The sequence below is a fragment of the Symphalangus syndactylus genome, chromosome 21 (assembly GCF_028878055.3).
Source record: "Symphalangus syndactylus isolate Jambi chromosome 21, NHGRI_mSymSyn1-v2.1_pri, whole genome shotgun sequence".
In the NCBI taxonomy this organism is placed as follows: domain Eukaryota; kingdom Metazoa; phylum Chordata; class Mammalia; order Primates; family Hylobatidae; genus Symphalangus; species Symphalangus syndactylus.
The window spans coordinates 25,236,199-25,251,198 of NC_072443.2; the positions used below are offsets into that span (position 1 = coordinate 25,236,199).

Sequence of the window (15,000 nt, forward strand, 5' to 3'; positions counted from 1 at the left end):
AAGAGACTTTGAGATTATGCATATATTTTGTTTCTACTTAAATTTTTACTCATTAAATTTAGCATCTGTCGGTGGACTTTGACTGCAATAATCATAAACATAGTGTCCTACTTGTGGTTTTATATTTCTCTTATTCCTTTTCATTTATTAATTGGATTTTTTTCTAAGATATAATTGTCCCTTATCCACCATGTATTACTTATTCATTCATTTACTCAGTTATCTATTTATATAAATATAGACTCATAAATATTTATTTTTTATTTGGTTATAATCCCATGCTGTCATTATTGATTTTGTTTAACAAATTGTTCCAGCATTGGCAACAGGAGTTCTTTTGGGTTGGTTCCTGTGCCCTTTTCACAAAATGTAGCATTTGAAAGCAGCCTAATATCAATGAATAAATGTTTTCTGAACCTCCCCCTTCTCTGCCGATTATATTAATGATATGCTAACCTGAGATACTGATTTCAGCTTCATTTCTTCAGCAACAGCAACACCAGCAGGGAAAGAACAAGTTGAAGCACAGTAATAATGAATAAAAGAACTTTCTTTTGAAGAGAGGTTCTGAAACAAAGGAAATGCCTGAACCCAAGACAACGGATAAGAAAGCTCTAATTCTCCACTGATTATACTTATTTCCGTCATAATATCTTTCAGCTTCAATTCTTCTCTTTGTGAAACAGGATTGTGTAGTTCAAGGAAAATGAATTCACTAGATTTTGCTACAAAAGGAAAAAATAATTTGTATCAATAGTATTATTTTTCAAGAGGATTATAATAAAGTAATTTAATTATTAATAATAGTAAGGTTGGAATATAACCCCAAGTATTTTGTATTTTAGGTAATAACCAAGGCAAATTAATATCCCAAAAGTAAGCCATTAGTAATCCAGAACCAAAACTCACAATTGGTGGACTCCTGTTCTACTGCACTAAAATGTCACAATAGTACTGATTGCTATATCTGCAGTAATAGTAAACATTTGTTAATGGACGTATGAATGATTAATAATTATTTTTCTCTAGCCTGCTTTATGAATCAACTCTATCAACTAGAAACGTATTCCAATTAAACACCTCCTACATTTTCTCCTCAGTCATTTCAATGGTGATCTCAAGACATTCTCTTCCCAGATAATACTTATAAATGGCTGTTCCTATTTTCCCCACCTCCTCTGCTATTTAATCATGAATTTTCCTACTAGAAGTAATTAGGACAAGAAAATAACAAATTTGAAAGCTATAAAATTTAGTTCACTACTTAACATCTTTACCGTGCAGGAGAGTAGGAAAAAGGTAGAGGGATCAAACAGGTAAGAAAGAACCTTACTAAATTTGATTGATGTAGTTCTAAACCCAACTCCTTTAGGAGTTGGAGACTAAACAAAGCTGAAAAATATCTCAAGATGTATATTATGTAGATAAGTGTTATAGGTGCATATGGGAAAGTATTCAACTGAATCTTAAAGGAATAATATGTAAGTAAACTGAATGTCACTTTTTAGAAACTAAAGACTGAAGGCAAAGACTTCTATATTTTATTTAACTTTGCTGCTAATTCTGTCAGAGTTCATTATGACCAAGGGCAAGAAACTCATAAGAAAGGTAGTTGGCCAGGCATGATGGCTCACACTTATAATACTACAATTTTGGGAGGCCAAGGCAGGAGGACAGCTTGAAGCCAGGTGTTTGAGACCAGCCTGAGGAACATATTGAGAGCCCATCTCTAGAAAAAAAGAAAGCAAAAAAAAAAAAAAAAAAGGAGAAGAAAGAATTTGGGCTTATTTCTGGGTTCTCTATTCTATTTCATTGGTCTATTTGCCTATTTTTATACCAGTACCATACTGTTTTGGTGACTATGGCCTTAGAGTATAGTTTGAAATCAGGTAATGTGATGCCTCCAGATTTGTTCTTTTTGCTTAGTCTTGCTTTGGCTATGCGAGCTCTTTTTTGGTTCTATATGAATTTTAGGATTGTTTTTTCTAGTTCTGTGAAGTATGATGGTGGTATTTTGATGGGAATTGCATTGAATTTGTAGATTGCTTTTGGCAGTATGGTCATTTTCACAGTATTGACTCTACCCATCCATGAGCATGGGATGTGTTTCCATTTGTTTGTGTTGTCTATGATTTCTTTCAGCAGTGTTTTGTAGTTTTCCTTGTAGAGGTTAGCTATATTCCTCCTTGGCTAGCTATATTGCTAAGTATTTTATTTTTATTTTTTGCAGCTGTTGTAAAAGTGGTTGAGTTCTTGATTCTCAATTTGGTCGCTGTTGGTGTATAGCAGAGCTACTGATTTGTGTACATTAATTTTGTATCCTGAAACAGTGACAGTTTGACTTCCCCTTTACAGATTTGGATTCTCCAACAAAGCAAACACAAACAAAGTGGGGAAAGGACACCTTATTCAACAAATGGTGCTGGGCAATTGGCAAGCCACATGTAGGAGAATGAAACTGGAGCCTCATCTCTCACTTTATACAAAAATCAACTCAAAATGGATGAAAGACTTAAATCTATGACATGGAACTATAAAAATTCTAGAAGATAACATTGGAAAAACCCTTCTAGACATTGGTTTAGGAAAAGATTTCATGACCAAGAACCCAAAGCGAATGCAACCAAAACAATAAATAGGTGGGACTTAATTAAACTAAAGAGTTTTTGCATGGCAAAAAGAACAGTCAGCAGAGTAAACAGACAACCCACAGAGTGGGAAAAAAAATGTTCACAATCTATGCATCCAACAAAAGACTAATATTCAGAATCTACAAGGAACTCAAACATTAATTAGCAAGAAAAAAACAAACCCATCAAAAAGTGGGCTAAGGACATGAATAGACAATTCTCAAAAGAATATACACAAATGACCAATAAACATGAAAAAATGCTCAACATCACTAATGATCAGAGAAATGCAAATCAAAACCACAATGCGATACCACCTTACTCCCACAAGAATGGTCATTATCAAAGAATGAAAAAATAATAGAAGTTGGTGTGGATACAGTGAAAAGGGAACACTTCTACACTGCTGGTGGGAATGTAAACTAGTACACCCACTATGGAAGAGTGTGGAGATTCCTTAAAGAACTAAAAGTAGAACTACCATTTGATCCAGCAATCCCACTACTGGGTATCTACCCAGAGGAAAGGAAGTCAATATACAAAAAAGATACTTGCACACACATTTATAGCAGCACAATTCACAATTGCAAAAATGTGGAACCAGCCCAAATGCCCATCAATCAATGAGTGGATAAAGAAACTGTGGTACATATATACGATGGAATACTACTCAGCCATAAAAAGGAATGAATTAATGGCATTCACAGCAACCTGGATAGGATTGGAGACTATTATTCTAAGTGAAGTAATTCAGGAATGGAAAACCAATCAGCCCATGTTCTCAGTCATAAGTGGGAGCTAAGCTATGAGGATGCAAAGGCATAAAAATGATACAATAGACTTTGGGGGCTCAGGAGGAAAGGGTAGGAAGGGGGTGAGGGACAAAAGACTACAAATTGAGTTCAGTGTATACTGTTCAGGTTATGGGTGCACCAATATCTCACGAATTACCACTAAAGAACTTATGTAATCAAATACCACCAGTTTCCCAAAAACCTATGGAAATAAAAAAAAACTTTAATAAAAGATTTCAATCTATTTAAAAAAAGAAGGAGGTGGAGGAGGGAGGAGGGAAGGAGGAGGAGGAGTAAGGAGGGAGGAAGGGGTAGGAAAGAGGAGGAAGGAGGAGGAAGAAGATGGAAGAGGAAGGAAGAAAGAAGAAAGAAGGACAGAAATTGCCAGGTATGGTGCTGCACCCCTGTAGTCCCGGCTACTTGGGAGGCTGAGGTGGAAGGATCACATGAGCCCAGGAGTTTGAGGTTGTGGGGAGCTATGAACATGCCAATGCACTGTAGCCCAGGCAACAGAGTAAGACTCTGTCTCAAACAAAAAGAAAGAAAGGAAGGAAAGTAGTCAAACATGACAAATGACTAAAAGATAAGGCATTCTTTTTTTAAGAACTTACAATTTTCAAGGTAAACATTTAAGATTTTGTAAGCTATTCTTTTTATTTTAGATGAGAATTTCAATTGGTTGAATACAACTACAAGGAGAAATTATGTGAATTAAATAATCTATCCTAAAATTAAGAAACAAAATTAGGGCCAGGCGCGGTGGCTCACGCCTCTAATCCCAGCACTTTGGGAGGCCGAGGGGGGCGGCTCACGAGGTCAGGAGATCAAGACCATCCCGGCTAACACGATGAAACCCCATCTCTACTAAAAACACAAAAAATTAGCCGGGCGTGGTGGCGGGCACCTGTAGTCCCAGCTACTCAGGAGGCTGAGACAGAAGAACGGCATGAAACAGGGAGGCAGAGCTTGCAGTGAGCAGAGATAGATAGTGCCACTGCACTCCAGCCTGGGTGACAGAGCAAGACTCCATCTCAAAAACAAAAAAAAAGAAACAAAATTATTTTAACCAAATAAAATAAATAAAATTAATTTCAATTCACTGAAATAACATTCTATTAAATTATTTTAGAAAAAAACTATAGGACGATTTCAAGTTATCCTGAAATTTAGAAATCATTTTATACTCACATTGCTGGCTTAATACAGAGTGTTCTAATTGGGTCTGAATCTCTTGAAGATAATCTGAAGAGACCCAGAAGAAAAGAATAGCATGACTCCTTTTACTGTGATTATCATCCTTACTTTTCCACAACCCAAACCGCTTTAAATGTGTGGTATCCACTAGCAATGAAATCTCATTCAGGGACACTGAAACAAATAAAAGATAACAATTTAAAAAATTAATCCATTTAAGAATACACCACTTAAACATTATATAACACTTGTTAACACACTACATTTTTTTTAAAAAATTATATAGAATTTTTTCAAAAATATATGTCCAGTGCACTTCGCTAACCTTAGCTAAAATGCCCCAAGCAGTATTATTACAGTAAAAAAAAAGTCACATTACAATTAGGAAGGGCTAAATAATTATTAAATGACAATTAAATCAAGATTTAATCTCTCACATTATATGATTTCAGTTATAACCAGAGAGGGAAAATTTGAGATTAAATATTCATAGCATAAAAACTCTGTCTGGAGAGAATTCTCTCCAAGAATTCTGATAATCGTTAGCAAAAAGGAAAAAAAAGTCTATCAATGCAGAAAACTAAGCACAGTATAACTCAGAAAATTATATATTTCCACCTTTTCTATATTGGTCAATACTATATAAACTAAGATCACAAATGCTAACACAGGCCAATTCCTGCCCATCTTTCTTCTCCTAAGGCATTTGCATTCCGCTATACAGACGAGCCACTATCAAAAGGGTCTCAAGAAAATTAGGAGGTTCTGAATGGTCTAAGGAGACATTTCTTTTAAAATTCCTCCAGGTTTTATTTCTCAAAACTTCCAGATGATCATTCTAAATTATTAGTCTTTCTCCCTCTTAGGGAGCTAAAGGAATCTCCTCTGAGGACTTTTACTCTTTAATTCAAAGAAACATTAAAAAAAAAACTGATTTAAAGAAGTCCTGAAGGTCACCTAGTTCAACTGCAAGACAGCAAGCAACCGAACTGGAATACAAATATCAGTCAAGCGTATTGGGCATCTATTTGAAACACACCTCTTAGTATTCTTCCCAGCATTATTTCCTAGAACTTTGCTACTCAAATTGTAGTCTAAGCTGAGCTTGTGACATTAGTATCAGCATCATCTGGAAGACTGTTAGAAATGCAGAGTATCAGGCTCCACCTTACATCTACTGAACCAGTAGATCTCAGTTTAACAGCCCACTCCAACCCCGTGATTCATATGAACATTAAAATATGAAAATCTTTCCATGATGAGTATTTACCAGTCATCTTAATGTTCCCAAGCCAGTCATTCTATTCTTCACACTGTAACTCTTCCATTCTGAAAACTGTCAGTAAAAACTGGCAGCAAAGCTTAAATCAAAACCAGAATGAGAGCCCTCAGAATACTACTCACCATTTCTTTTTCATGAAGCTCACAGCCCCACAGGTACATTTGATCCTATTTCTGTGAAATCTACACAACTATTACTAATGTAATTGTTCTTGGTGTTTAGAATGAAAGCTAAATTTTCTTTAGGAAGACAACTTTAAAACATTATCTTTTTCCTGTGTCCATGTGTTCTCATTGTTCAATTCCCACCTGTGAGTGAGAACATGCGGTGTTTGGTTTTTTGTCCTTGCGATAGTTTGCTGAGAATGATGGTTTCCGGGGAGGGATAGCATTAGGAGATATACCTAATGCTAAATGACGAGTTAATGGGTGCAGCATACCAACATGGCACATGTATACATATGTAACAGACCTGCACGTTGTGCACATGTACCCTAAAACTTAAAGTATAATAATAATAATAATAATAAAGATTATCTCTTTAAAAAAAGGGAATTTGACACCATCATGAGAAAAATTTATACCTCATTACCAAGTCTGCCCCCAATATATGGTATATTCTGTTACAGGTGTATAGCAGATATTAAAAGTGGGAGTTGCCTACCCACTTATCCATTTCTTCTTCTTCCTCAGTAACAGAACCCTAATTTTATTGAGGGAAGCAAAATACACAGTTTTGAAAACTCAATTTCCTAGCTTCCTTTACAAATAGGTGTGTGGGCTTGACTAGCTAGCTAATAAAATGTAAGCAGAAAAGGTTATGTCGCATGGACATCCAAGAAGGCTCCTTAAAAGGGCAAGAGATTGGTAGCATGTGCTCTGTTTACGGTTTCCCTTTCCTACTGCTTTCTGTCTAAAATACCAACACGATGACAGAGTATGAGCTACAATAATGGCCATGAGACAAACTTGAGGATGCAAGTCATATGTCAGGAATGACAGAATAGAAAAATGCAACTCATGTGTCAGGGTCATGTGCCCCCCGATGACCAAGGAAACATCACATCAGTTCAGATTACTTCTGAATTTCTTCTATGTGAAAGAAAAATAAAATATTTTCTTTATGCCATTGTTACTAACAGCCAAACATAATTAATACCTAATATAAATATGGATAAATCAATTTTCCCCAGCTGCATAGAAAAAGAGGAAACATTTAGACCCTCAGGTTCCCACCTACAAAAACCTTTTATACGCATGCTTTGTTTTAAAAAGATTTATGGGAACTTGGACAGGATTTGAGGAAGAAGACTAATATTTTCTTCTTTCATTATAAAATTATAAACCTATTATCACTGAAGAGAGTATTTTTCCACAATCTGTAATAAAATTTCTTTTAAAAATTATATGCAATAGAAAAGTTATAAAATAAGAAAGCAATATTATAAATATTAACTACGAAAATCTAAAATATCATTTTTGATGTTTGTATCACAAGAATTTGTGAGGTAGCTCTGTTACCCAGGTCTTTAACTATGAACTGTAGTGCTATCTTTTCTGAAATTATCATCCCCTTTTAAAATCACATGACTTTTTTTGTTTCTTCTACAGAACAAATATTATATTATTCCTTAATAATTTATTAATATTTCCCATTTAGGACTACCAATATACTTAGTCTGTGCCCTTTATATTCTTAATAATTAAGATACAGTAAGCAATCAGATTATTAGAACAATTATCATAACATAGTTTTGGATTCTGTACATAAAGTATCTGTGGAATCCAACTAAATCCAACGAATCCAACTAAAGCTACTTTGATAGCATCTCCAATCGTGGAACAGAAGCCTCCTCTTCTTTAATTCCTATCTATGCCATTTGTGTGTTTTTCTTCCTTGTTCTTTTTATAATTCATTATATAAAAAGATTATTCTCTATTGTTTATTGGTTTTCTTAGTGTCATAATTTATTCTGAAAGGTTTTCAGTTGGGAAGAGAATGAGAAAATGGTGTGAGTCTCTATAAGTTACAAGTACGTTTTCCAGTCTACTTTCCCTTACTCAGATATGCAATTGTATAAAATTCTCTTACCCTCTATGCAAAAACATTTTACATGTTTGTGTGTAATATTAAACATTTTCCTTATGCTTTTCTTATAGTTACTATTGTTATCCATTTTTATATATACCAAAATATTGTTGCTATCTTATCAAAACTGTATTTCTGTTAATCCCAAGAAATCACCATGAATCCTTTAATGCTGTTTGATTTATAGTCATTAAAACAATAGCATACGATTTTCAGAACAAGTCTATTATAAAACATTTTTACTCCATTTGGAATTGCTAAAAAATATTAAGGTGAAACATTATTAAACTCAGTTTCACTTAAATTTATACTAAAAACTATAATAAAAAGACAAGGTCATAAGAGAATGATAACTTACCTTGAAATGGGATCTTAATATATTTTTTTGTGATCTGAAGAAAAAATTAAAAAGCAAACAATGAGTTATCACTCAATGTGTTACTATTCAAATTATTTTTTTTCAAATCACAAGTACATATTCAAAGTCTACATTATAAGTGCTCAAGCCTTTTTATCAATAAACCAATAAAATATTTCACTACAAAGACTTAGTTTTATGGAAATTTTAAGAACCCCATGTAAGTAATTTAATTCTCAATATGCTCATTTACAAAAACCAGTAAGACTAATAAATATATTTTTCAAAAATATTTTCTGAAAATGTAAAGACTAAGATAAAGCCCAGAAGAAACTGCCAAGAGACCTCTAAGTAGCAGTGACTCTGGTAAATATAAATATTCCATAAAACAGAGTTTGATTTTTGGCTTTGCTGACTGAGCAACTGACGATGATTCCCTTGGTGATGAACTCACACTAACCAAACTCACAAGAAACTGCTAAACAAACCAAAATGCCAACATATTATTTTATAATGAGAAATTAAAATTGTCAGAAGGCTTGTGTCCAATCTGATGTGAGTTTTCTGTTTCTGTACAAAAACTACCAATTATAATTTTAAAATTTGCTTTTACCACATAAAAGCAGAACTAGAAAATTCAGTTGTTTAATGTGAAATGGCTACAAAAGTCATAGATTCAACTTCATTCACAGCAGTGATGCACCTGTCAAAATGGTAATATAAATTAAGTCCCTAAGCCAGAACACCCTCTTCCCTGGATGACTTTTAGGTGGGTACCACTGTCTTCATTCCTAGCATTCATCTTTGTTTCATGTTATAAATTCCCTTCTAACTGAGGTTCTTGCTCTTTCTGCTCCTTCTGTCCCAGGACACTTTTCCCTAGGTACCTTTTGTATATATCTGACTTCCTTAAGAGCTGCTTTTATAATAGGGTTGTGGAGCACCTAGCTAAATCTTACATGTACTATCTAAAGCAGGCTTCTGCTTTGAAGTTTGTTTTTCCATTAATATCAAATGAATTTGTACCTGTTTATTTATTATTTGGTTAAGTTTTGTTGTTGTTGTTCAATACATTTTGTTGATCAAATCGGCTATGGTCTGTGAGCACAAAACGAAATCAAAGTATTCTTGGTATGTGAGCTCCATATAAGTATCAAACAATGTTCAGTGAAACCACAGGTTTATTTTGACTCCATTTATTTTCCAATTTAAAAATTATTTCATCTTGTACTTTCACAAATATAAAACCCTATATTCCATAGAGTAAGTCAGCCACTAAAACCAAATGTGAGGCAATAGATCACAATTAGCTAAAAGCTGAGCTTGGAGTTAAAATCCTGCCTCTACTGTCACTACCACTTACACAAGTAGTAAGTAGGTAAACTTAGGTAACTTATTGAACTTCTTCCAGCTTTAGTAAAACCCTTAATCAAGGAAGTTGTTACCATTAGACACTAGCATCTGATCAAGAATGTTACATAATTTAATCAAATATCTAATTATTGTTACTTTCACATAACTGCCACCATATTTAATGTATATTGTCCCTTTCCAAACTCTTTCTGGCATGTTTCACAGGGTCTTTAATCCTATAAAATATATCTTGGCAAACGTAAATCATTAGTACTAAAAAATAAACAGAAGCGGTGTTTGCCTTCCAGAATCTGCACAGCCATAACTTCCAAAGTATAAAGTAGAAGTAGTGCATCTGTATGACCCCACCCACTACTTACTACACTATTCTCTCACTTTCCCCCATCAAATGCTCAGGAGCTATCAAACTTTTCTACTTGGCAAGGATCTGATATTCATTTATACCTCTGAATAATGACTAAGCCAATAGGTTACCTCTCCAGAGTTAAAACCCTACTCCCAGCAGACTTAACCCCTAGATTTAAAAATAAGAAAAATTTTGTGGCAGTAAGGTAAACCTAGTTCTCTGAAATCATACCAACTTTGTTTAAACTTAAGAATAAAGCTAATAATAAGAGCTATTTTGTAATTTCTTACAATAGCTAATAGTTATCTGAATATAGTATTACTTAATTTCTCGTACTATCAACAAAGACTTTTAAGAAAGACAATGTTTACATTCATTGCAGCATTTGCTACACTAAAAAAATAAGTGTCTAACTATAGGAACATGGCTCTAATTTATGTAATAATTTCCAGCCGTAAGTATTTTTCTAATTCAGCTAAATTGTAACTACTGTGAGAGGGAGGACAGTATCTCCAGTGTCTACAATAACGCTTAACACATAGTAGGTAGTCACTGAATGTATGGAGAATAAATGAATTTAATTCTCTAATATCTTTACCCACTAAAAAAGAAAAAAAAGTTCTTTAATTTCTATTACAGTGCATCCTGAACTGTCTGAAAAAGAATATACATAAAAACCTCAAAAACCTGAAATTTTTACCCTTTTCCCTTTTTTAGGTTATTCATTATACTTAAAATTTTTTTTAATTACTTATGTTCTCTCCATCATAACTGTCCTAATTTTTGTAGAATTCTTCTCAGCCTTTGTTCACATGCATATATTTACTTTGATTTGCTAAATCACTTTCCTATAAACATTCAAGTTTTTAATCTAATTATAAGAAATCTTCCAGCAAACATAAATAAAATGTTACCTTTTATTTTAGGTTCAGGGGTACATGTACAGGTCTGTTATACATGTAAACCTGTGTCACAGGGGTTTGTTGTACAGATTGTTTTGAAACTCAGGTATTAAGCCTAGTACTCAATAGTTATTTTTTCTGCTCTTCTCCCTCCTCCCACCTTCAAGTAGGCTCTAGAGTCTGTTACTCCCTTCTTTGTGTCCACGAGTTTTCATCATTTAGCTCCCACTTATAACTAAGAATATGCAGTATTTGGTTGTCTGTTCCTATGTTAGTTTGCTAAGGATAATAGCCTCCAGCTCTATCCACATTCCCGCAAAAGACATGATCTTATTCTTTTTTTAGCTGCATAGTACTCCATGGCATATATGCACTACATGTTCTTTATCCAATCTGTCATTGTTGGGCACTTAGGTTGATTCCATGTGTTTCCTATTATGAATAGTGCTGCAATTCACATGCATATGTCTTTATGGTAGAATAACTTATATTTTTCTGGGTATAATACCAGTAATGGGATTGCTGGGTTGAATGGTAATTCTGTTTTTAGCTCTTTGAGGAATCGCCACATTACTTTCCACAATGATTGAACTAATTTGCACCCCCAACGACAGCGTGTCCCTTTCTTCTGCAACCTCGCCAGCATCTGTTATTGACCTTTTAACAATAGCCATTCTGACTGGTATGAGATGGTATCTCACTGTGGTTTTGATTTGGATTTCTCTAACGAACAGTGATATTGAGCTTTTTTTCTACATGCTTCTTGGCCACATGTATGTCTTTGGAAAAGTGTCTGCTCATGTCCCTTGTCCACTTTTTCATAGGGTTGTTTTTTTCCTGTAAATTTAAGTTCCTTATAGATGCTAGATATTAGACCTTTGTCAGATGCCTACTTTGCAAATATTTCCTCCCATTCTGTAGGTTGTCTGTTTACTCTGTTGACAGTTTCTTCTGCTGTGCAGAAGTTCTTTAGTTTAACTAGATCCATTTGTTAATTTTTGTTTTTTTTTGTGATTTTTACATCCTCGTCATGAAATATTTGCCTGTGCCTACATTCAGAATAATATTGCCTAGGTTGTTTTCCAGGGTTTTTATAGTTTTGGGTTTTACATTAAGTCTCTAAATCCATCTTGAGTTGATTTTTGTGTATGGTATAAGGAAGGGGTCCAGCTTCAGTCTTCTGCATATGGCTAGCCAGTTATCTTAGCACTATTTATTGAATAGTCAGTGCTTTCCCCATTGCTTGCTTTTGTCTGCTTTGTCAAAGATCAGATGGTCACAGGTGTGCAGCCTTATTTCTAGGCTCTATATTCTATTCCATTGACCTATGTGTCTGTTTTTGTACCAGTGCCATACTGTTTTGGTTACTATAGCCCTATAGCACAGTTTGAAGTTGGGTAACATGATGCCTCCAGCTTTGTTCCTTTTGCTTAGGATTGCCTTGGCAATCAGGCCTCTATTTTTTGGTTCCATATGAATTTTAAAATAGTTTTTCATATTTCTGTGAAGAATATCATTGATAATTTGATAGGAATAGCACTGAATCTATAAACTGCTTTGCACAAGATGGCCATTTTAATTCTATTGATTCTTCCTATCCATGAACATGGAATGTTTTTCCATTTGTTTGTGTCATCTGATTTCTTGGAGCAGTGTTTTGCAGTTTTCATTGTTGAGATCTTTCACCTCCCTGGTTAGATGTATTCACAGGTATTTTATTCATTTTGTGGCAATTGTGAATGGGATTGCATTCCTGATTTGGCTCTTGGCTTTGTTGCTGTTGGTGTATAGGGGTGCTAGTGATTTTTTTTAATGTACTGCATTTTATTACATAAAAGTACAATTAGTAAAATAATATACTAATTTATTTGAATATACTTTTAACTATAATAAATCATTCCTTCCTCTCACTATAATGTTGAAAGCATTACTCTGAACACCTAACTTACACATTACTTAATATAAGTTAACTACAAAGAGCCTCTCCGCTTACATTTTCATCATGCATCTTACATTTTAATTTCCTTATTCTTTTATAGAAAAGGTCATAAATAATGCCCAACTAATAAAAAAGAATCTCTGATATCTCTGATGCAGCAACAATTGATCACATGCTTTCACATGTGAATAAAATAGGAATAAAATAACAGCATACAGTAATTTGAAAGCTGTATTACATCATTATTCACTTTTCAAAAAAATTTTTTCAAGGAAACAAGTATATTTTCAATGTAATTACAATGCTTCAAAAAATCTACTCCCTTTAAAGTTATATACAAATAATTTATCTAACAACTTCAGTTGTAGATTAGTTTTTATACTCAACACTCTGGTTTCATGTAATGTCTGAACTGTCAGTACCTTATTCTACTGTAAATTCTTTGATATTTACATAGAATCAATTTTGAATTAAATATTTTTCATATTTACTGCATCTGCAAAAATATATTTTCGTATAAACTCTGGTGTTTTCTAAGCAGTAATTTTTGAAAAAAAAAAAGTGTTTTCAAATTCATTATATTTGCAGGACTCTTTTCCAATATAAATTCCCTGATGCTGAAAAAAGCTTGAGCAACTGCTTCAGGGTTTTCCTCTAGTACAAAATGTGTGCAATAAGATCTGTGATACAAGTAAAGATACTACAACCCCCTTTATATTTGTAATGGTTGTCTTCAGAATAAATACTCTTCACTTTAAAGGCTTATATTTTCTGAAAGAATTTTTAACAGTAATTGCACTTTTAATGCTTTTATTAACTATGAACCTTCTTTTTTTTTTTTTTTTTTGAGACAGAGTTTTGCTCTGTTGCCCAGGCTGGAGTGCAATGGCGCAATCTTGGCTCACTGCAACCTTCACCTCCTGGGTTCAAGCGATTCTCCTGCCTCAGCCTCCCAAGTAGGTGGGACTACAGGCATGCCCCACCATGCCCAGTCAATTTTTGCATTCTCAGTAGAGACAAGGTTTCACCATGTTGGTCAGGCTGGTCTCGAACTCCTGACCTCAGGTGATCCACCCACCTCGGCCTCCCAAAGTGCTGGGATTATAGGCGTGAGCCACCGCGAGGAGTGGCATCGCCTGGACACTGCACAGTAGAATTTATATAGGGATGTGATGTTAGAGAACTACAGAAACCTGTTCTTCCTTGGTATTGTTGTCTCTAAGCCAGACCTGATCACCGGTCTGGAGCAAGGGAAAAAACCTTTGACTATGAAGAGACGTAAGATGATTGCCAAACCCCCAGTTGTATGTTCTCATTTTGCCCAAGATCTTTGGCCAGAGCAGAGCATAAAAGATTCTTTCCAAAAAGTGATACTGAGAAGACATGAAAAATGTGGACATGATAATTTACAGTTTAAAAAAGGCTGTAAAAGTGTGGATGAGTATAAGGTGCACAAAATCGGTTATAATGGACTTAACCAATGTTTGACAACTATCCAGAGAAAAATATTTCAATGTGATAAATATGTGAAAGTCTTTCACAAATTTTCGAAGTCAAACAGACATAAGACATACTGGAAAAAAAACTTTTAAATGTAAATGTGGCAAAGCTTTTAACCAGTCCTCAACCCTTACTACACATAAGAAAATTCATACCAGAGAGAAACACTACAGATGTTAAGAATCTGGCAAAGACTTTAAGCGGCCCTCTAACCTTACTACACATAAGATAATTCATACTGGAGAGAAACCCTACAGATGTAGAGAATGTGGTAAAGCTTTTAATCACCCCTCAACCCTTTTTTTCACCTAAGAAAATTCATATTGGAGAGAAACCATACAAGTGTGAAAAATGTGGCAAAGCCTTCATTTCATCCTCAACCCTTACTAAACATGAGATAATTCATAAAAACCCTACAAATGTGAAGAATGTAGCAAAATTTTAACTGTTCCTCAAACCCCACTAAACATAAGATAATTCGTACTGGAGACAGAACCTACAAATGTGATCAATGTGGCAAAACCTTCACCTGGTTTAGTCAAGCCTCGCTAAACATAAGAGATCTCATACTGGAGAGAAACCTTACAAATGTG

General features: G+C 34.3%; 2 protein-coding genes across 15 annotated transcripts in view; one reads left to right on the top strand and one right to left on the bottom strand.

Moving 5' to 3' along the window:
• SENP7 (SUMO specific peptidase 7) overlaps positions 1-15,000 on the bottom strand; it is a 199,126-nt gene that overhangs the window by 20,154 nt on the left and 163,972 nt on the right. For all 14 annotated transcript variants that reach the window (XM_063629970.1, XM_055259053.2, XM_063629969.1 and 11 more), the window contains 3 exons: positions 8,347-8,380; positions 4,613-4,792; positions 457-725 (listed from right to left, as the gene is read on the bottom strand). In XM_063629970.1, coding sequence (XP_063486040.1) covers positions 457-725; positions 4,613-4,792; positions 8,347-8,380 — 483 coding nt within the window. The remainder of the gene's footprint in view (positions 1-456; positions 726-4,612; positions 4,793-8,346; positions 8,381-15,000) is intronic.
• LOC134735404 (zinc finger protein 486-like) lies at positions 13,987-14,587 on the top strand. Its single transcript, XM_063630023.1, has one exon. It carries the CDS (start codon positions 14,080-14,082, stop codon positions 14,497-14,499), a length of 420 nt encoding a protein of 139 aa, XP_063486093.1. The 5' UTR covers positions 13,987-14,079; the 3' UTR covers positions 14,500-14,587.